Source organism: Symphalangus syndactylus, chromosome 4 (genome assembly GCF_028878055.3).
Source record: "Symphalangus syndactylus isolate Jambi chromosome 4, NHGRI_mSymSyn1-v2.1_pri, whole genome shotgun sequence".
Lineage (NCBI taxonomy): Eukaryota > Metazoa > Chordata > Mammalia > Primates > Hylobatidae > Symphalangus > Symphalangus syndactylus.
This window is the reverse complement of record NC_072426.2, coordinates 135106977-135130429: the sequence shown is the minus strand read 5'-3', so window position 1 is coordinate 135130429 and position 23453 is coordinate 135106977. Positions and strand designations below refer to the sequence as shown.

Sequence of the window (23453 nt, the reverse complement as noted above, 5' to 3'; positions counted from 1 at the left end):
GAAAGAAAAGGAAGGAAGGAAGGAAGGAAGGAAGGAAGGAAGGAAGGAAGGAAGAAAGGAAGAAAGAAAGAAAAAGAAAGGGAAAGAAAGAAAGAAAAGAAAGAGAAAGAAAAGCAAGGAAAGAAAAGAAAGATAAGAAAGCAAGCAGACATAATGCACTGAAAGAAAGAAGACATAATGCACTGAAAGAAGAAAGAAAGAAAGAAAGAAAGAAAGAAAGAAAGAAAGAAAGAAAAGAAAGAAAGAAAGAAGGAAAGACATAATGCACTTACATTTTACCAGCAATTGTAGTATTGTGAGAAGACGGAAGACCTCGCATGTTATGTGCAAATTATTTATAGATAGGTTACCCAGAAAAAAATAATTAATTAGGGAAATCACTTAATTTACAAACTGCTTAAGAGCATTAGCTCTCATATATTCTATAAAAGGCAGGTCTTTTCATATGAAGTGTATTATATTTTCCTGAGTTTTACTCTAAGGATAATGATTTAAAAGACTGTTAAATTCACTAAACATTAAAATAATGTATTTGACCAGCTATGATAGCTAATATGTTAAATTGTGTTAAATATGTTAAATTTTTGGGGGGTAAAATAAATTTGCGTTTTTTATTTAGGTTGCTACACATTCCAGATTATCAATTTCACCATTGTATCGTGCTTTGTTTTATTTTGTTGTGTTTTCTGCTAATGTTCTCTGCATCTTTATGATTTGCTTTTGTGTTTGTGACAGTGGTGGGAGGGGATGAAGAAAGGAAGTAATAGCTAAGCTGCATATATGATCCAAGTGTGTTGTATTTGATGAATATAATTGCAACCCTCAGAAATATTTTAATTAACATTCTCTCAGGGTTAAAAGAGCAAAGTTACCTGGATACTAGAACATCTTTATTGAAATTCTAATACATAATCACATTTGCTGAACTAGAATATCGAACTAGTTTTTTACTACTGCTTAGATAGATTGGGAGACAGTTGCCAATTACAATGTGGCATATAATTGACAAGTTATATCCTAAGTAGCAAAGTGTTTGGGGAATGAATTTTTAACTCACAATACTTCCCTTTTATTTCCAGTAAGATTAATTCCCAAAATTAATCAGTAAGCATGTCAATCAATTTAATTATGTTTTCACTCACTTTTTATTTAACTATTCAACAATGCTTAGGGCAATAATAAATTAAGCCAATTCAAATTTTCTGTGTGTAGAAAGCGAGGGTAGGATAAAGGAACTAAGGTCTTGTAAAATATAATCACTTATGAACTAAAATAATCCCCTCTAAAACACAAGGAACTACCACTGCACACTTATTAGACTGATGAAAACCCAAAACACTGACAACACCAAATCCTGGCAAGGATGTGGAGCAATAGCAAGTTTCACCCATTGCTTGCTGGAATACAAAATGGTATGGCCACTTTGGAAGAGACTTTGACAGCTTCTTACAAAACTAAATATATTCTTACCATATCATGCAGCAATCATGCTTTTTGATGTTTATTCAAATGAGTTGAAAACTTAAATCCATACACAGAAACCTTCACACGGATGTTTATAGCAGCTTTATCCACAATTGCCAAAACTTAGAAGCAGCCAAGTTGCCCTTCAACAGGTGAATGGATAAACTGTGGTACATCCATACAATGGAATATTATTCAGTTCTAAAGAGAAGTGAGCTATCAAGTCATGAAAAGACATGCTGGAAACATACATTCATATTACTAAGTGGAAGAAGCCAATTTGAAAAAAATCTACATACTGTATGATTCCAACTATATGACATTCTAGAAAAGATAAAACTATGGAAAGCATAGAAAAAATCAGTGGTTGCCAAGGGTTACAGGAGAAGGAGTCATGAATAGATGGAGCACAGAGGATTTTTAGGGCAGTAAAACTATTCTGTAAATGATAGTATAATGGTAGATAAATGTCGTTATACGATTGTCAGAACCCATAGAATGTACAACATCAAGAACTTTAATGTACCTAAAGTAGGATAAGTTGAACTATGGATCTGGGGTGATAATGGTATTCAATATTTGTTCATCGATTGTAACTATGATGTGGGATGTTGATAGTTGGGGAAGATCTGCATGTGTTGGGGGAAAAGGGTATATGGGAACTCTATAATTTCTGCTCAATTTTCTGTAAGCCTAAAACACTAAAAACCAAAGTCTTTTAAAAAATGCCCCTGTGTTTATGATAATCATGGCTCTTTAAATGTACTATGTTCTAATTGTGGTGTGTGTAAGTGTATTTACACTAGTGAATCTCTAGAACTAGACTAGTACCTGAAATATAGTAAGCTTACATTATTATATATACCTGTAGTACACTTAAGTAAAGTTCAGAAAACACAATACGATTGACACTTTTAATCTTTTTGCAATTTAGGTAGATATTACAGTTTAGGTTAAAAGTTTTTTTGTTTTTTCTTAAATTATGTTCAGGCTATCTTTAACGAAGATAATTTTGGTTCCTTCATATACATAGTTTCACTACTTATAATTAATATAAATATGATAGCTTTCTACATTGAATTTGATTCATACATGCATACTAAATACATCAACTGAAGTTTTGACATCTTTTTTATGCTTTAAATACACAATATTTGTCTAAAATATTTGTGTTTTATTAGCAATTATAGAATAGTTTGAGGAAAAACAGTTTTTACATACATTATAATATATAAATAGAATTTATTCTAAATAAAAACATTTTTATTCTTTGAGTTTCTAAGATTTCAGCTTATATTGGAATCAAACTAATCAAATTCTAACAATAAATGTCAAAAAGATAAAACATGGTTTCCTTTATGCTTTTGATTGAATCTTTTGTGTTGAAGGGAACTGGTACTTTTTACTGGAGGATAGGAAGAAAGGATAAAAGTGTAATTTCAAAGAGATAAGAACAAATTGCAGCCTTTACAAAAACATATTATACCAAGTATAATTAATATAATCTATAATTTTTAGCACTTATCATGTACTCAAAACTGATGGCTGTACTTTCAGATGTGTAAGGTGTCATTGTCCTCAGTTCTGTGTGACTTGGAGAGGCACTGCCAGCTATACAGATGCAGGCATTTGGATGTCAGTGATTCTGCATCCTTGCAGGCCCCACAAGGCCAAATGGATTTTCCCTGCCCTTAGAATGACTCTGAGTCAAAGGTCAGCACAGCCCTAGTGACACTGCATCCATGGGAAGGAAGATAATGTACAGTTACCAGTAAATAAGGATTTTTTTCATGTTCACTAGTATATTCTTTGTGTCTAGAACAGGAACAGCAGAGGAGATTTCGCACTCGTCTCCCAGAGCAGGAAGTGAATCCAGGAAATTGTTTCTTTTCTTTAGCTATGCCAATCTCACACTGCCTGCCAATTAACTTGAGAAACTGATTCTATCAAAGTAACCATATAGCAAACAAATACTTATTTCCTTCCTGCTTGGTGCTATTTTTGGACTTGGGGAGGGGGCACAATTTCTAAATGTCTCTTCTTCTGTATTAACCGTGCTAGTTGTTTTTCTTTCCTAGTGATAATTATTAAAAGGGTAATACGTATTTAATATTTAAATTAGAAATAAATATTAAATACGTATTACCCTATACAACCAATTGCAATGTAAAATTTGCACCATTTAGTCACTAGCATTTTTCTTTAAAGTTACTAATTACCTCCAGTTGAAGGACTCCAATGGACATATTTTGTTTACCTTACTTTTACTCTCAAATGTTTTACATTTCATCACACTCTGTTTCTTGAAAAGTTCTCTCCCTTTGGCTTTCTGTTCAATACATTCTAATAGTTTACCTGTTACCTCTTAGATACTACATTTGTGTATGTATGTGTGTGTGTGTTCTTTCACTTTCTGTGATATAAACAGTGATATTGCTTAGGGTTTATTATATATATATATATATATAACTTTACAAATAATCCTTGGACAAATTACAGAATTCATGAAATATTTAATTTTAACTATTAAATAAAATAGTTAAAAAGAAAAACTCAGTTCAGAAAATGAGAGAAATAAAGTTAGTGGATAAAAGGGAGATACCGCACATATGTAAAAATAATTCTGCCCTTCCTAGTTCTGTAACCTTGAACAAGTTATTTCACATCTCTGTGCCTTAGTTCCTCATCTGCAAAATGGTAGTAATCATATTGATTGTCTTTTTGGGTGGTTGGGAAGATTCAATATGTATAAAATGGTTTAATATATGTAAAGTTTCTGACACATGGGAAGCCTTCTTTACATGTTATCTATTAATAACATACACATATTTATAACTAAAAATTCTATATGACAGAAATTTTTAAACTAATAAATTCACAAAAATTTATATAATTGCATACATATCGTACATATTTATAGAATATGAATGCCTTAACTGCAATGTTTTTATGGTTATTTTATTTGGATTTCCAGCAACTACCCCAATTTCCGGACTGGAGAAGAAATTTACAACAATTTGGGGAATGAAAGCATTAATGAGAGTGTTATGATGATCGCACTGATTATATTAGATCAAAATTAGAGTGGGCAACCCAAACTCTATCCCTCTCCCCAGTTTTAAATATTAGTTAAAGGTTTTCAGTGTTTAACTCCTATTTCCCCTCCATCTCTCGCCAACATTCAGATCTCCTCACTGCCATTGGTCTAAGGTCAGCCCCCAATTCCATATGGCATCCACTGGCATTTGATAGAAATGAAGGCAATACAGACCCAGGGTCATGTACAGAAATCCAAGGAAAGGCTATTGGAATGGTGTATAATCCTTTTCAGTATTTTTTTCATCACACATTTCTCTCCTTCCTGAAGCACACCTGTGCACACAGATAAACACACATTTGCTATTTGAAGGCTCCCTTTGTGCTGCTTTCCCCGATACCAAAATTGCTAGCAATGGCTACGGATTTGATGACTTCTCTGGTTTGTCAATGAGTTTCTCGCTGTTATGAAAACATATTCTCATTATTATTCTTCAGTGAGAACAGAATGATACAAAATTGACTTAATCTGCAGCACAAAGTTTACATTTTGTTGTGAAAAAGAACTTGTTGACAGGATTGCTGAAAACCAAAGTGCTGAACAATAGTAATTTCACTGTCTTTGAAAAATAAAGACAGTCTATCATCTCTTTGGAAGAGATTGTTTTCCATTTTGTCTCAAAAGAGAATGAGATTCAAATATTGTTTTGCAGCCCCATGCTTCTCAGACACATATTTAAATATCTTTACACATTTTCTTTTAAAATTGTAGATGCTCTTAAGCCTAATTGTCAAAATTTATCATAAAGTGAGGATTTTTTTCCTAAAAATATGTTATAAAAAATCTCAACTAATATAAAACCTATTATTTAATTTTCAAATTATTTATGCACTGCATTTTTGTATAATATATTTCATATCACATTTGCTATAAGCAATATACATGCCATTTCAATATGCCATTTATAAGGACCTCATCATGAGGCCATTGTAAATAAAATTATTTTCCTTCACATAAAATAATTATGTGAAAATATTAGAGAATTTTTTCTTTTTTTTTTTTTTTTTTTTTGATAGAGTCTCACTCTGTCATCCAGGCTGCAGTGCAGTGGTGCAATCTTGGCTGACTGCAACCTCCACCTCCGGGGTTGCAGTGATTCTCCTGCCTCAGCCTCCTGAGTAGCTGGGATTAGAGGCACGTGCCACCACGCCCGGCCAATTTTTTTATTTTTAGTAAACACGGGGTTTCACCAGGTTGGCCAGGCTGGCCTCGAACTCCTGACCTCAGGTGATTCCCCCACCTCAGCCTCCCAAAGTGCTGGGATTACAGACCTGAGTCACTGCACCTGGCCGTTATTTACTTTTGAGAGACAGTAATCCAAGAAATTATTTTCACGAACTGTGATGTTCCCAGTATTGTGCTGGTTATTACATGGCAGGTACTAAATATCTGTAATGTGGTCTTGCTGCAGTAAGCTTATGATTTAGCTGTGGAGAGGCAAACTTAATACTTAAAAAGTGCAAATATATATCACATTATATACCAGGGGCCCTAAAAAAAGAGATGAATGAATATCAGAACAGTAAGAAAACACTATTAGAAGAATACTAGTATGATCTTAGTGTTATTAAGAAGTCAAAATTAAGAAAATACATTTATTTTTAGTTTTTTGAGATGCTTCATACTGTTCTTCATAGTGTTTGTACTAATTTACATTCCCACCAGCAGTGTACAGGCAATCCCACTGCTGGATATATAGCCAAAAGATAGGAGATTAGAATATCAAAGAGATATCTGCACTCATGTTTATCACAACACTAGTCACAACAGTCAAGATATGGAATCAACCTAAGTGTTCATCACCCGATAAATGGATAAGGAAAATGTGGTATATACACACAATGAAATATTATTCAGTCATAAAAATGAATGAAATTCTGATATTTGCAACAACATGCTGGAACTGGTGGATATTATGTTAAGTGAAATAAACCAGGCATAGAAAGACAAATATCACATGTTTTCACTCATATGTGGAAGCTGAAAAAAATAATTGAAGTCATGGCTGTAGAGTAAAGTGATGGTTACCAGAGGTTGGGAAAGATAGTGGCGGGGGTGATGGCAGGAGAATAAAGATGGGTTAGTTGGTTGGGTACATAATACAGTTAGAAGGAATAAGATCTAATGTTTGGTAACAAAACAGGCGAATTGTAGTTAACAATAATTTACTGCATATTTCAAAATAATTAAAAATTGGGTTTGGAAAGACGCTAACCTAAAGAAATCATAAATGTTTGAGGTGATTCATATCCCAATTACCCTGATTTTAATCATTGCACATTGTATGCTTGTCTCAAAATACCATATGTAACCCATAAATATGTACAGCCATTAAGTACATATTTATGTACATAATGTATTTGTAACATTATTTATTTGTAACAACTAAAAATTTTTTTAAATAATAATATAAATGTAAATATATATGTGTAAATGTCATCAGTGCAAATCCAAATGTCTAAAGCACATTTCAGATTTAAAATGTGGTATCATTTTTTGGAATCATATATATAGTCTTAGTTTTTATCCTTACTCTATATTTCTGTATTGATAGCTTTATAGGTGCAGAAAACGAGGTACAAGGAGGTGAAATCAATTGCTGAAAGCAAAGGATTAGATTGTGCTGGATTTTGTACTGAAATATATATATTTATATATGATTTTATATTATTATAGATTATTATATTAGTATACATATCATATTATGTATAATATATTGTATATTAATAATTAATAAATATTAATGTTATTAATTACTTATCAATATATTTAATAATTATATATCATTAAATATATAATATATGTATATAAATTATATATTTATATACAAAATCCAGCACAATCTAATCCTTTGCCTTCAGCAATTGATTTCACCTCCTTGTACCTCATTTTCTGCACCTATAAAACTATCAATACAGAATATAGAGTAAGGATAAAAACTAAGACAATAAATTTGAACGTTGAAATAAATTTCCAGCTGGAGCTATCATGTTTTTCTATGTCTGTCATAGCATCTATGCCTTCCTCATAAACCACATAGAAATATATCGTTATCAGATTTGATAGAGATAAAAGTTTTCTATCCTACTGTGGAAATAGCCCATTTCATTTTTCTTGTACAAGTTGTAAATCACACAACACTAGAAAAGTAAAAATTATGTACATAGTATGTTATTCATAAAATAGCTTCTAAACATTAATTAGATAAACTATTTCTTTTCAATAATATTGCTTTGAAAATAACTAGTTCTTTTGTTACAGGAGATAAGTGCAAGACTACTGAATACAGCAAGATGAAAAATATGCTATTAGATTTACAAAATCAAAAATATATTATGCAAGAAAATGAAAATCCTAATGGCGACGACATATCTCGGAAGAAGCTATTGGTGGATCAAATGTTTAAATATTTTGATACAGACAGTAATGGACTTGTAGATATTAATGAACTAACTCAGGTATGATTAGTGACTATATTAACAAACTTACTGAAATATAGCATGCACAATATATTTACATTTTCTGAATTTACTCTATGATGAAAAAATGTATATTTGATCCATATTATTGAAAAATATATGAATAACAGCATTTTTGTAGCAAATTTGACTACATCATCAGCAATATTAATTTGAAGTAACATTTATATGGTGTTTGACAGTTTAAAAACAGATATCTACTTCTGATAGATATCTATATCTTAAATACCTAAAGGAATTACAAGGTCTTGTAGAATTTATAACCTCTTTCCTAATGTATTCTGGAGATCGTGCAATACATATACACCATGGAATACTAAGCAGCCATAAAAAGTAATGAGTTCATGTCCTTTGTAGGGACATGGATGAAGCTGGAAACCATCATTCTCAGCAAACTATCACAAGGATAAAAAACCAAACACCACATGTTCTCACTCATAGGTGGGAATTGAACAATGAGAACACTTGGACACAGGAAGGGGAACATCACACACCGGGGCCTGTTGTGGGGTGGGGGGAGTGGGGAGGGATAGCATTAGGAGACATACCTAATGTAAATGAGCAGTTAATGGGTGCAGCACACCAACATAAACAAGTATTTCTAAGCTTTGCAATAGTGTAACTTAATTTAAAAACTTTATCTCAAAGTAACATTGTAAGCAAATTGATTATAGGTATCATCATTCAAACTAATTAAAATTCACATCATTTTTATTATCTTTTCTAATGCAGCCTCACATTTATTTTGTAGTTACCAAATCCTAGGCATTGGAATTTAAGGAATTCAGAGTAAAATTGGAAGATATTTTTATTAGGATATCTATGATGTCATACACCTCATGATTTATTTTTTAAGAATAAAATTTATACTTTATAGTAATAAGAATAACTAGTTAATTAAATTAAAATAAATTTCTAATTTAAGCACTTTCATCTATGTGTACCTAACATATATATTGTTATTTTGAGGGTTTTTTTTACTTTTTATACTTTTAATTTTTATCAATTATTTTGTTGTTTTTGTTATTTTAGTTTTTATTAACATATCTGCACCACTATAGCCACCGATTGGATTTTAAAAAAGACATCAGATCAAGTCGATCTGGTCTGGATTTGGACATCTAAATCCAAAGGAAAGATGACTAGTCACTGGAGAATGGCAGTGAACAGCACTTTACTCATACATGTTTCAAGCTTCTGCCATGTTCAAGTTTGTATTAGATTCCTAGGGCTCCCATAAGAAAATACCACAAACTGTGTGGCTAAAACAACAGAAATTTATTCTCTCAATCCTGGAAGTTGGAAGTTCAGAATTGTGGTGTTGACAGGGCCATGCTTCCTCTGAACTTGGAGGTGGGGGTGAGAGAAGGGTCCTTTCTTGCTTCTTTCAGCTTCAGGTGGCCCTAAGCCTTCCCTTGCATTTGTGGTGTTGCAGGAAAATCACACCAATCTGCTTCTATAGTCACATGTTGTCCCCCCTGTGTGTTTATCTTTACCTAGTCTTGCCTCTTTTTATAAGAACATCAGTATCATTGGATTAAGGGTTCACCCTAATCCATTAGGACCTCATCTTAAATTATCTAGTTACGTCCGCAACGATTCAATTTCCAAATAAGATCAAATTCTGAGGTACTGGGGCTAAGGACTTTAAAAACCCTTTGGGAGACTCAATTCAACTACAAAGCTTGGTTTTGTTTCCTCAGCTATCTCTAATTTGACTTGCATTATGTCTGAAAAGTGTCCTTTCAATTCATGTGAAAGTTATGTTGTTGTGAGAGCAGAAAATATCGCCATCATCTCATTTATGTTTTCGCCAACCAAGAAGTAGATGAAAGTAACAGTCTGGGAAGGTTACGTTTACTGACTTCCTTCTGCATACATCCCATTCACCTACAGAGGGCCATCCGGATTACTTCTAAGTTTTGGCAATTATGAGTAAGGTTTTTGTAAATGTCCATATGCAGATTTTTGTGTAGAGATAAGCTTTTAACTCCTTGGGATAAATACCAAGGACCATGACTATTTAGTCATATGGTAAGAGTATGTTTAGCTTGGGAGGAAACCACCAAAATGTCTTCTGATGTGGAAATACCATTTTGCACTCCCACCAGCAGTGGATGAGAGAGTTCCTGTTACTCCACATCCTCATCAGCATTGATGTTGTCAGTGTTCTGGATTTCGGCCATTCTATTAGATGTGTAATGATATCTCATTGCTGTTTTAATTCTCATTTACCTGATGAGATGATGTAGAACATCTTTTCATATGCTTATTTTCCATCTATGTATCTTCTTTGATGAGGTATCTGTTAAGGTCCTTGACTTATTTATTAATTGGGTTATTATTATTATTACACTTTAAAAGTTCTCTGTATATTCCAGATATAGTCCTTTATTAGACGTGGCTTTGCAAATATTTTCTCCCAGTCTGTAACTTCTCTTCTTGTTCGTTTGATATTATCTTTTATGCAGCAGAAGGTTATTAAAATGTAAATGAAGTCCAGCTTATCAATTATGTTCATGTTATCAAGTTCGTGCACTTGCTATTTTCTCTAAAAAGTTATTGCCACACACAAAGTAACCTAGGTTTTCTCTTACGTTATATTCTAGGAGTTTTATAGTTTTGCATTTTGAAATTAGACCCATGATGCATTTTAAATTATTTTTTGTGAAGGATTCAAGGTGTATGTCTATATTTATTTATTTTTACATGTGAATATCCAATTGTTCCATCACCATTTGTCAAAATAACTGTCTTTGCTTTATTTTATTGCCTTTGTGCTTTTGTCAAAGATCAGTTGACTGAGTTCATGGGGTTCTATTTCTATTTCTAGGCTTCCTATTTTGTCCTATTCATCTGTTTGTTTATTATTTCACCAGTAGGAAAGGGTCTTGATTACTGTAGCCTTATAGTAAGTCTTAAAGTCAGGGAGTGTTCATCCTTCAACTATGTTTTTCTTTAATATTGTATTGGCCATTCTGTTTCTTTTGTGCCTCCATATAAACTTTATTATCAGTATGTTGAGATCCACAAAATAACTTGCTGAGATTTTAATTGAAGTTGCATTGAATCTGTAAAGTTGTGAAGAACTGACATCATGACAATATTTAGCCTACCTATCCATGAACATGGAATTTCTCTCCAATTGTTTAGTTCTTTGATTGCATCCATCACAGTTTTGTAGTTTTCCTCATGTAGATAATATACATGTGTTATTAGGTGTATTCCTATCACATTTTGGGGGGTACTAATGTTAATGGTATTGTGATTTTAATTTCAAATTCCACGTTCATTTATGGTACACAGAAAAGCAATTGACTTTGTATATTAACATTTTATACTGCAAACATGCTATAATTGCATATTAGCTCCAGAAGGATTTTTGTCAGTTAATTTATATGTTCTACGTAGACAATCATATCATTTGTGAGCAAAGCAATTTTAGTTCTTCCTTGATAATCTGTCTTCCTTTTCTTTTCTTGCTTCATCTTACGACATTAGCCAAGACTTTAGTACAATGTTGAAGAGGAGTGGTTAGGGGGTTACCCTTGTCATATTCCTGATTTTTGTAAAAGTTTCAAGCTTCTCACTATTAATTATGAGGTTAGCTAAAGGTTTTTTGTAGATATACATATTCTTTATCAAAATGAGGAAATTCCCTTCTACTCCCAGTTTACTGAGAGTTTTTGTCATGATTGGTTGTTGAATTTTGTCAAGAGTTTATTCAGCATTCGTTGATATGATCATGGGATTTTTCTACTTTAGGCTGTTGATCTGATGGGTTCACTAATTGATTTTTAAATGCTGAAACAACCTTGCAACTCAGGAGAAATACCACTTGCTCATGGTGTAAAATTATTTTTATACATTGTTAGATTCAATTTGCTAATATTTAGTGAGAATTTTTGCATCTATGTTGATGAGAGATGTTGGTCTGAAGTTTACTGCTCTTGTAATCTTTTTGTCTGTTTTTGAAATTAGTGTAATGGTGGCTTTATAGAATAAGTTAGGAAGTATTCCCTCTGCTTGTATCTTCTGAAAGAGATTGTAGAAAATTGATACTAAATATTTCATAAATGTTTGATAAAATTCACCTATAATCCCATCTGTGCCTGGTGCTTTCGGTTTTGGAAAGTTATTAACCAGTGATTCAATTTCTTTAAGAGACATAAGTCTATTCTGATTATCTGTTTCTTCTTATATGAATTTTGGAAAAAATGTGTCTTTCAATAAATTGATCCATTTTATCTAGAATATTAAATTTGTGGCATAAAGGTGCTCATAGTATTCCTTTATTTTTCTTTCAAGGTTCATAGGACTTTTAGTGACATTCTTCTGCATCTATCCCACACCACACAAATCACTTATTCTTATAGCAGTATATAAGAGAAATGTCAGTATCTCATCCATCAGTAAGAATTATGGAAAGAGCAGAAGGCTTTAATAGACACCTTGTGAAACACATAAAAACTTTTCGGATATTTATAGCAGAAATATTTTTTGACTGGTGTGTTTTTATGTTGCAGGTGCTTTAAAAAAACCATGTGTTAGATATTATAAACATTAATACATACTTTATTTACAAACTTGGAAACATATATCATAATTTAATATTGCATTTTTTATTTCAATAGGTTTTGTGGGACCAGATGGTGTTTGGTTACATGAGTATGTTATTTAGTGGTGATTTTTGAGATTTTGGTGCACCCATCACGCAAGTAGTGTACACTGAACCCAATGTGTGGTTTTTTTTATCTCTTGACACCCCCCACCCTTACCCCTGAGTCTCCAAAGTCCATTGTATCATTCGTATGCCTTTGCATCCTCATAACCTAGCTCCCCACTTATGAGTGAGAACACATAATGTTTGGTTTTCCATTTGTGAGGAGTTACTTCAGTTAGAATAATGGCCTCCAATTCCATCCAGGTCTCTATGAATACCGTTATTTTATTCCTTTTTATGGCTGAGTAATATATATCACAATTTATATATATATATATATATATATATATGTAATACATATGTGTGTGTGTGTATATATATCACAATTTCTTTTTCTTTTTTTTTTTTTTGAGACGGAGTCTCACTCTGTTGCCCAGGCTGGAGTGCAGTGGCACGATCTTGGCTCACTGAAAGCTCCGCCTCCTGGGTTCACGCCATTCTCCTGCCTCAGCCTCCCAAGTAGCTGGGACTACAGGCACCCACCACCACGCCTGGCTAATTTTTTTGTATTTTTAGTACAGATGGGGTTTCACCATGTTAGCCAGGATGGTCTCGATCTCCTGACCTCGTGATCTGCCTGTCTCAGCCTCCCAAAGTGCTGGGATTACATGAGTGAGCCACCACACCCGGCCATATCACAATTTCTTTACCCACTCATTGATTGATGGACGTTTGGGCTTATTCCATAGTTTTGCAATTGACAATTGTGCTACTATAAACATATGAGTGCAAGTATATTTTTCATATAATGACTTTTTTTCTTCTTGGTAGATACCCAGTAGTGGGATTGCTAGATCAGATGGTAGTTCTATTTTTAGTTCTTTAAGGAATCTCCACACCATTTTCCATTGTGGTTGTACTAGTTTACATTTCCCACCAGCGGTGCACAAGTATTCCCTTTCACCACACCCACATCAACTTTTTTTTTAATGTTTAGATTATGGCCATTTTTGCAGGAGTAAGGTGGTATCACATGGTCGTTTTGATTTGCATTTCCCTGACCATTAGTGATGCTGAGCATTTTTTCATGTTTGTTGGCCATTTGTATATCTTCGTCTGAGAATTGTCTATTAATGTCCTTAGCCCACTTTTTGATAAAATTTTTTGTTTTTTTCTGGCTGACTTGTTTGAGTTCCTTGCAGATTCTGGATATTAGTCATTTGTCAGATATATAGATTGCAAAGATTTTCTCCTACTCTGTGGGTTGTCTGTTTACTCTACTGATTGTTTCTTTTGCTGTACAGGGGCTTTTTTTAGTTTAATTAAGTCTCATCTATTTATCTTTGTTTTCCTTGCATTTGCTTTTGGGTTCTTTGTCATGAAGTCTTTGCCTAAGCCAATGTCTAGAAGAGTTTTTCTGATGTTATCTTCTAGAATTTTTATGGTTACGGGACTTTGATTTATGTCCTTGATCCACCTTGAGTTGATTTCTGTATGGGTGCGACATGAGGATCCAGTTTTATTCTTCTCCATGTGGCTTGCCAATTATCCCAGCACCGTCTGTTGAATAGAGTGTGCTTCCCTCACTTTATGTTTTTGTTTGCTTTGTCAAAGATCATTGGCTGTAAGTATTTGGCTTTATTTCTGAGTTCTCTATTCTGTTTCATTGGTCTTTGTGCCTATTTTTATACCAGTACCATGCTAGTATAAAATGCTGGTTTTGTGACTATGGCCTTATAGTATAGTATGAGATCAGGTAGTGTGATTCCTCCAGATTTGTTCTTTTTGCTTAGCCTTGCTTTGGCTATGCAGGCTCTTTTTTGGTTCCATATGAATTTTTGGATTGTTTTTTCCAGTTCTGTGAGGAATGATGGAGGTATTTTAATGGGAATTGCATTGGATTTATAGATTGCTTTTTGGAAGTATGGTCATTTTCACAAAATTGATATTACCTATCCATGAGCATGAGATGTGTTTCCATTTGCTTTTGTCTTCTATGATGTTTTTCAGTAGTGATTTGTAGTTTTCCTTGTAGAGGTCTTTCACCTCCTTGGTTAGGTATATTCCTAAGTATTTTATTTTTTGTAGCTATCGTAAAAGGCGTTGAGTTCTTGATTTGATTCTCAGCTTGTTTGCTGGTGGTGTATAGTAGAGCTACTGATTTGTGTACATTAATTTTGTATCCTGAAATTTTGCCGAATTCATTTATCAGTTCTAGGAGCTTTTTGGATGAGTCATTAAGAGTTTTGTAGGTATACAGTCATATTATCAGCAAACAGTGACAGTTTGACTTCCTCTTTATCATTTTGCATACCCTTTAATATTGAATTTAAAAATAATTTAAATTAGAATAAAAAGAGAAAGGATCTTAACAGTGTCTGTTAATAATTTACAAACTATTCTTAGCAAAGAATGTAATATATAACTCTAAGTTACAGCCAGTCATAAGTAAAAGTTAAAGAATATAATCTGTCCCTGGGTTTTATAAATGCAGCAGGAAAGCTGGCTGCACACATTCTATAGTTAGTTCACATAATGAAGATATATTCTTGAGTTTCTCTTCAAGATTTTCAAGTAAATTAGAACCTAGAGGCCTGTCTATTTGAGAAAAAAAAGACATAAAAAATCAGTAGATAAAAGAGGTAGGCTCTTTAGAATCTCAGCTAGCAGGTTGTCATAGCAAAAAGGTCTGCTAAAATGAACTGACCAGTTATAGAAATAGATCTCATTCAATCCACCTCTTCATCATTCTAACTTAACAGAATTGTCCATAGTTGCACAGTTAGTCTTTCAGTCTGAGACCTATTTTTGTGTTTGGAGAATATCTAACATAAAATGCAAATGTATATCAAAGTGAAATTTTAAACTCGCAAAGTGCTAGGATCACAGGCGTAAGCCACAGTGCCCAGGTGAAATTTTAAACTTTTACTAGAACTGTGTTTTATGAAGTTGACAATATTGATTTTAAAACACTTATTATCAATCAAACATATGGAAGAGTTAAAACAGGTTATCACTGAAGAAGAGACATCAACAAAGATTAAGATGGAATATACATTTCATTTTCAAGACCAAAAGATAATGTTTCAAGTAGCAAAGGAGTAGTGGCCCTAAACTGATGAAATCCTAGGATTTTTTAAAAAGTTATCTTTGTGATGATCATAGCATAGTGGTTAAGAACTTTCATTATAAAGTCTGGGTTCAAATCACATCTCTACTACTTTTCAAGTAGGATGGCTATTTACTTAAAGCTTCTGTGTCTTAGTTTCTCTATATATAAACTGGCAATGATAATAGTACCCAGTACGTAAATTTCATGTGACACTGTTATTATTTAGAACATGAAAGCTTATTGGAAACATTGCTAGCACATAGAAAGCATGATGTACTTGTTAGTTATACTTTCATATCATTTGTGAATATGTAGATTATAATAGAGATAAAGGGAAGGCATATTCTTGAAATAGTGGATGAGTGATTGATAAATATTTTGTAATGCTTACAGTTGGATAGTGCAAAAGAACAAAACAAATACTGTAAGCAGCCATTATAACCCAGAAATCTATGTGCACAACTTTATGCTAGTAAAAACTTTAACATTGATTTTTATAATAAGATAATTGTCCTGCCATAGAAGAGGAATACTTTTTCTTATTTCAAGAAATTAGAAAAATAAACGATAGCATGATATTCGTTTTGCTCATCTCATTTAAGGAGCTTATCTACCCATCTCATATAACTAGCATGAGTGTTCCTAATCCTAAGAATTCTCTCCTAGAGACAACTAAACATTGACATTCTGCGACCACTGTAATATTGGGCTGTATCCCCCCAGATAACATAGTGTCTATGCCTTTATAGATGAAATGTTAAATTGAACTGAACTTAAAATAAATATTATATATTGTGTTTTAAGATGCTAATAAATATTACATTACAATATGTCTACATATATTGAAGTGTTATATACTTAAATTCATGCAGTTTTTATTCTTGCCCATAAAATTAAGTTTTAAAAATAATGAAAACATTGTCTTGAACAAGAGGACATACATATGTGATGAAAGAAACAATACATTTTCATTAATTATGTTTTGCAATTTAAACACTTAAACATCTGTAAGTCCTCAGATATGCACGACTATAATCAAGATTCTGTCGCTTCTTTTTATTTATTAATTTTTAATTTTTGTGGGTACATAGTAGGTATATATACATAAGGGTTACGTGAGACACTTTGATATAGGGATGCAATATACAGTAATCACATCATGGAAAATGGGGTATCCATCACCTCAAGCATCTATCCTTTTTGCTACAAACAATTCAATTAAACTCTTCTAGTTGTGGAAAATGTACAATATTAGCATTGTCTATAGTCACTCTGTTGTGCTATAAAATACTATATCTTATTCATTACACATTGACCATCTCCACTTCCCACCAACCTACACCCACTATCCTTCCCAGCCTCTGGTAATCATCATTCTATGCTCTATCGCTGTAAGTTCAGTTGTTTCCATTTGTAGCTCCCACAAATAAGTAAGAATATATGAAGTTTGTCTTTCTGTGCCTGGCTTATTTCATGTAACATAATGATCTCCAGTTCCATCCATGTTGTTGCAAATGACAGGATTTCATTCTTTTTTTATGGCTGAATGCTACTCCATCATGTATACAGGCCACATTTTCTTTATCCATTCATCTGTTGATAAACACTTATGTTGCTTCCAAATCTTGGCTATTGTGAATAGTTTTTTTGGGTGGAGTCTTTAGTTTTTTTTTTCAAATATAAGATTATATCACCTGCAAACAACGGTAATTTGACTTCTTTCTTTCCAAATTTTATTTCTTTCTCTTTTCTGATTGCTCTAGCTAGGACTTCCAGAACTATTTTGAAAAGCAGTGTTGAAAGTGAGCATCCTTGTCATATTCTAGATCTTAGAGGAAAGGCTTTCAGTTTTTCTCCATTCAGTATGATGCTAACTGTGGATTTGTTGTATATTTCTTCTATCCCCAGTTTTTTTAAGCTTTTTATCATGAAGGGTGTTGAATATTATCAAATGCTTTTTCAGCATCAAATTGACATGATTATATGTTTTTTGCTCTTCTTTCTGTTGATATAATGTATCACATTGCTTTATTTGAGTAAGTTGAACCATTTTTCCATCACTGGGATAAATCCCACTTGATCATGATGAATGATCTTTTGAAGTTATTGTTGAATTCAGTGTGCCAGTATTTCACTGAGGATTTTTGCATCAGTGTTTATCAGGAATATTGGTCTATAGTTTTCCTTTTTTGATATACCATTTTCTGGTTTTGGAATTAGGGTAATACTGGTCTCATGGAATGAGTTTGAAAGTTTTTCTTCCTCCTCTAATTTTCAGAATAGTTTGAGTAAGATTAGTATTAGTTCTTTAAATGTTTAGTAAAATCCAGCAGAGAAGCTTGGGTCCCAGTCTTATTTTTGCTGGAGGAATTTTTATTACAGCTTCAATCTCATTACTTGTTATTAGCCTGTTCAGATATTGGATTTCTTCCTGGTTCAATACTGGTAGGTTATATGTGTCTAGAAAGTTATCCATTTCTTCTAGGTTTTCCAATTTATTGGCATATAGTTACTCATAGGAGCATCTAATGATCCTTTGAATTTCTGTAGTATCAGTTTTAATGTCTAGTTTTTCATCTCTGATTTTATTTATTTTGGTTTTCTTTCCTTTTACCTTAATCTGGCTATTTGTCAATTTTATTTATCTTTTTAAAAGACCAACTTTTCATTTTGCTTATCTTTTGTATCGTTTTCTGTCTTCAATTTCATTTATTTCTGTTCTAATTTTTATTTTTTTAATTCTATTGACTTTGGGTTTGGTTGGCTTTTACTTTTCTTTGAGATTCATTAAGTTCTTTAAGATGCTTTATTAGGTTGTTTAAAGTTTTTCCACTCTTATGATGTAGGCACTGTTGTTTCTTTTGTACATCCCTTTGAGCACTGAAAAAAAAATCCATTTGCAAAATGGTACGAATATTTGATTGAAAATGTATAAGAGAGATAGAGGGTGGGTTTACATTACATATTACACAAATCACACATTGAAATACAGTTTAGATTGAGTACTTCCTTTATGTTTTATTTCCTTGTATTCTGTATGGAATATGAGAGCCTTGCATTCCTTACACCCTAGATATAATGGATAAGTCTGTCTTTCAACTGGAATTTCTGTGCTTTTCCTGGGGCTCTAAATTCCTTATTATGCAAAACAATGTGATTGTATTTTAGATCCTCCTCCTAAATTTGTATAACCAATATATCACATTTCACAGTTACCAACATCTACCTTCCTTGAAAACGAATGGCAAGGTATATATTCTGTAAGTTGCCATTCATTTTTAAGGAAGGTAGAGTTGATAACAATATCAAGATTAAAAGCAATATCTATCATAGACTTCCCTCAGGGGCACAGATATCTGCAGTTCTAGAGGCTAGTGGCAATTCCTGGTCTCTGTCTTGTGCCATATATTTTACATCTTCAGAGCCAGATAAAATCCTCATATTTTTCTATTTCCTCAAGTATGTATCGCACCCACTTTTAGCCCTCTCTTGAGGATTTCTACCTCTCCAAAAAATACAGACTTACATGATAAGATAGGATGGGGTACTTATCAAATGTGTTTCTTGCAGGAATAGCACAGAACTGTTCTCTCTCATATATGTGCCTTAATTACCATCTGAAAAAGTTAAAGTTTTACACACACAGATTTTTTTTTTTGTTGGTGTGTCTTTGTTTTTCATTGCTTATTTTCTCTTTATTGAAAATGCATAGATGATAATTTGATTCTTTAATTCTGAGTGGCTCTCTTTTTTGTTATTGTTGAATAAATCTGTGCTATATTGTCTGAATCCTATTCAGAATGAGGATGTGGAACTCTGAATCGTCGTATTTCATCTGCCAGAAACTGATTCTGGTACTAAAAGAAGAACCAAAAGTACTTGCTATTCCATTTGCATAAGGTGTGAAATCTCTACCTTAGCTTTTCCCTTTAAAATATAAACAGGTGTCTGAGGTTCATCTTTGTTATCTAGATCTTTGTATTCCTTCTCTTAAACTATCTTCTCCAACAGTAAGAATTCAGCATTCTCTTTGGGGCTGTTGTAAAATCTGAGTTTCAATAAAGCTTGCTTAAGTGAAAATTGTGATTGAAAAGCTACGGTCTAAATTGACTTAATTTTATGATATATGTCTCAGAGAATAAATCCCTGAAAAGCCTCAACAAATGTGTAAAGAAATTTCTTTCTTGAAAGAACGTCACAAACTTGACCAAGGCATCTTAGTCTCTCCCATAAGTATTGTAAGTACGTCTACTGTCTTGAGCCACTCAGCCACACAACACATTTGTGGTTTTTAGAACATTCATTATGACTAAAACAGACCTGGGTGTGCAATTCTTGAAAGCAAAATTCCGAATGAGATAACCTAAGTTATGGGCATATTCTTTCTGACAGGCCGACATGTAGAAAAAAAGTCACTGCAAGAAAGAAGGTTAGTGATAATTTCTTATGAAAAGGAGCGTAGAGCTCTTCTGGGTGGTTTATTCACATTGTTATTTAAGTCACTGGGAATATTGAAAGACTATGGGTAGGCAGAAATACTGAGAAACAGGAGCTAAACTTTAGGGGGAGGACAGGAGAGTCATGTAACCAAATGGCCTGAGATTCAATGGAGTGAGATCTAACTATCTATCTATCATCTATCTATCTATCTATATCTATCTATCTATCTATCTTTCTATCATCTATCATCTATCTATCTGTATCTATATATCCATCTATCTTTTATATCTGTATATTTCTAATTATCTATCTGGAAAATGACTTGCTTGGGAAACACAGATAATCCAGGAGTGCCTATACAGCAGTTATCTACACCTTTCTTACACTGAAACAGATATGAGAAAAATTAGCCTCTGATTAAATTCACTAAAACTACTGAACGAATAATTTTAAGGGGAAGCCAGATTTTTCTAAAGTCAGTATGGTGAAGAATATATTTGTATAAATAATTGAGGAAAAAGGGGAGTTTTCTGATTGAGCAGGATTTCCCGAGGACACAATGATGGGTTTAGGTTGGAGAAGCATGGGTTTGGGGCCAAATTGGAAACTGTGCAGAGCAATATGGGGAACCATCGATTTCACTGGGTCACAGAAATAAACCACGGTATGAAATACAAACGCATTTGTCCAGAGTGTTCCTTAGAGGAGCATAGGCAACTATTTCTGGCATTGTGGTCCTGCATATTTGGTTCACAGTGTCAGATGAGGGGAGGCACCGGAGGCTTCACTTTGTAGAATGGCGGCCTCAGTTTGTCAGCAGCAAACAGAGGACTTGAAGTAAAATGGTGCTAACAACATGAAAAATCTGCTTCTTAGCCCTTTCCCCATTTGATAAAATAACACTCATAGAATTTAAGTGAGCAAAGTCAGTCCCTTGTGATTCTGAATTTAGATAAAAGCAGCTGTATTGAGTATATTGATTTAGGTTTTTGTCCACTTAGATTCTGTCATCTTAATAAACTGATTTACCTTAAAAATGCATATTAGGAGCTGGCGCGGTGGCTCACGCCTGCTATCTCACGTTGGGAGGCGGAGGTGGGTGGATCACGACATCAGGAGTTCGGGACCGTCCTGGCCAAGATGGTGAAACCTCGTCTCTACTAAAAATACAAAAATTAGCTGGGCATGGTGCCGGCCACCTGTAATCCCAGCGACTGGGGAGGCTGAGGCAGGAGAATCGCTTGAACCCAGGAGGCAAGGCTGCAGTGAGCCGAGATTGTGCCACAGTACTCTAGCCTGGGTGACAGAGCAAGACTCTGTCTAAAAAAAAAAAAAAAAAAGCATATTAGAATAAAATACTTCCCTTATATACACATATGTCAATTCTTTATTAAAGTAATGAAAAGAACTACTTATTCACAGGATTTAGATTATTATGTTATACATATTTGACTTAAAATGCCATTTGCTCAATTACTGCCATATGTGAATATACTTACAGAATTAAATTAAAAGTGAGCATGAATAAGAGTGTATATTTTCAAGCTTACAAGATGGGACTGCCAATAGGTTTTTGCAGCATTTGTACAAATTAGGTATTTTTCTTTAAAAATCATTAGAAACGTTACATGGAGAAATGAACAGTTAATCTTTACATTGAGTTCATAAAGTCTTTCACAGTTATAAGTATTTGTAAAAAGGTTCTGATTTAGTCAACATATTTATTTGCTATGAGATTTATAATAGCCATTTTATCTCACAGATAAAATGCTGTTTCAGTAGGACAAAGTAAATACAAGTAAATAAGCACTTGTATGGATAGAAGAGTGAGATTAAGTGAGAATTTCCAGGGAATGCCATGGTAATTAATCCTATTTAACATCACAGAGTGTAAAGCTCAACGATATTTGTCCAGATCATCCCTTAGAGCAGAATGGACAGCTATTTCATGCATTTAAATGCCCATAATTCCATCAGTAATACAAAATAAGGCAGCAGAAACCAGGTGTTTGACTTAGAATGACATTGTCAATGCCAGTGGTTGGATCTTAGTAGTGTTGGCAATTTCCCTGCCATTAGCTAAAGATTTGAGAATAATAAGAGCAACAATGATCACTTAACAGAGAAAGATAAAGCCTGTAACTGTTGTTATATGCCCAGCTCAAAGCTACAATTACAAAATTAGTGCTTTCAATTGTACCTGGACATGTTAGTAACTAGTTTCAGTTATTTTTTAAGTACTGTTCATAACACACACAAGATAACTATAGTATTAACATTTAGGCTTTAAAATATTAAACATACTATTTGTAGTATCTTTACTTTAGATGGTCAAGATGCATTTAAAAACTTGATATTCATGTTCAGAAAATCCTTGTGAGTCATGTAGGATACCTTAAAAATAAAATACTTTTCTTTCCACCAGTGGTTTAATAAAAATAATGATCTCTCTTCAACTGGTCTTTCAAAAGAATTAAAGTTCACCATATTGATTTTTAAAAAATGTTATATTAGGCACTTTAGAAAACCTAAAAGAAAATGTAATCATTTCCATTCAATCTTTTTAAAAATACATCTCCAGGCCGGATGCAGTGACTCACACCTGTAATCCCAGCACTTTGGGAAGCTGAGGCAGGTGGACCACCTGAAGTCAGGAGTTCAAGAACAGCCTGCCCAACATGGTGAAACCCCGTCTCTACTAAAAATACAAAAATTAGCTGGGCGTGGTGGCGGGCGCCTGTAGTCCCAGCTACCCAGGTGGCTGAGGCAGGAGAATTGCTTGAACCCAGGGGGCAAAGGTTGCAGTGAGCCGAGATCATGCCACTGCATTCCAGCCTGGACAACAAGAGTGAAATTCCCTCTCAAAAACAACAACAACAAAAATACACCTCTTGTAGGATAGCATTTGTTATATATAATTAAACACATAAAATGTGCAATATTAGTTATTAACTCTGTCCTTTCACATGATCTATTTTTTAGAGTACTACTGATAATATGTAATTATCTCACTTAATAATTAGATTGCCGTTTCCAGTCATCGTCTCTAGAATAAAAACTCCATGAGAGCAGGGACTGTGACATTCTTATTAACTCACCTCCAGCACTTAGTATAGTTTTGGACACATATTGGTTGAAAATAAGGGAAAGGAAAGAGAGAGGGAAGAAAGGAAAAAGAAGAAAGGAAGAAAGGGGGGA

The 23453-nt window shown here is 33.4% G+C and overlaps 1 protein-coding gene across 4 annotated transcripts in view; it reads left to right on the top strand.

Annotated features, from left to right (window-relative positions):
• Positions 1-23453, top strand: part of FSTL5 (follistatin like 5) — a 783576-nt gene that overhangs the window by 380493 nt on the left and 379630 nt on the right. For all 4 annotated transcript variants that reach the window (XM_055276294.2, XM_055276292.2, XM_055276293.2 and 1 more), the window contains exon 5: positions 7823-8019. In XM_055276294.2, the coding sequence (XP_055132269.1) occupies positions 7823-8019 (197 nt within the window). The remainder of the gene's footprint in view (positions 1-7822; positions 8020-23453) is intronic.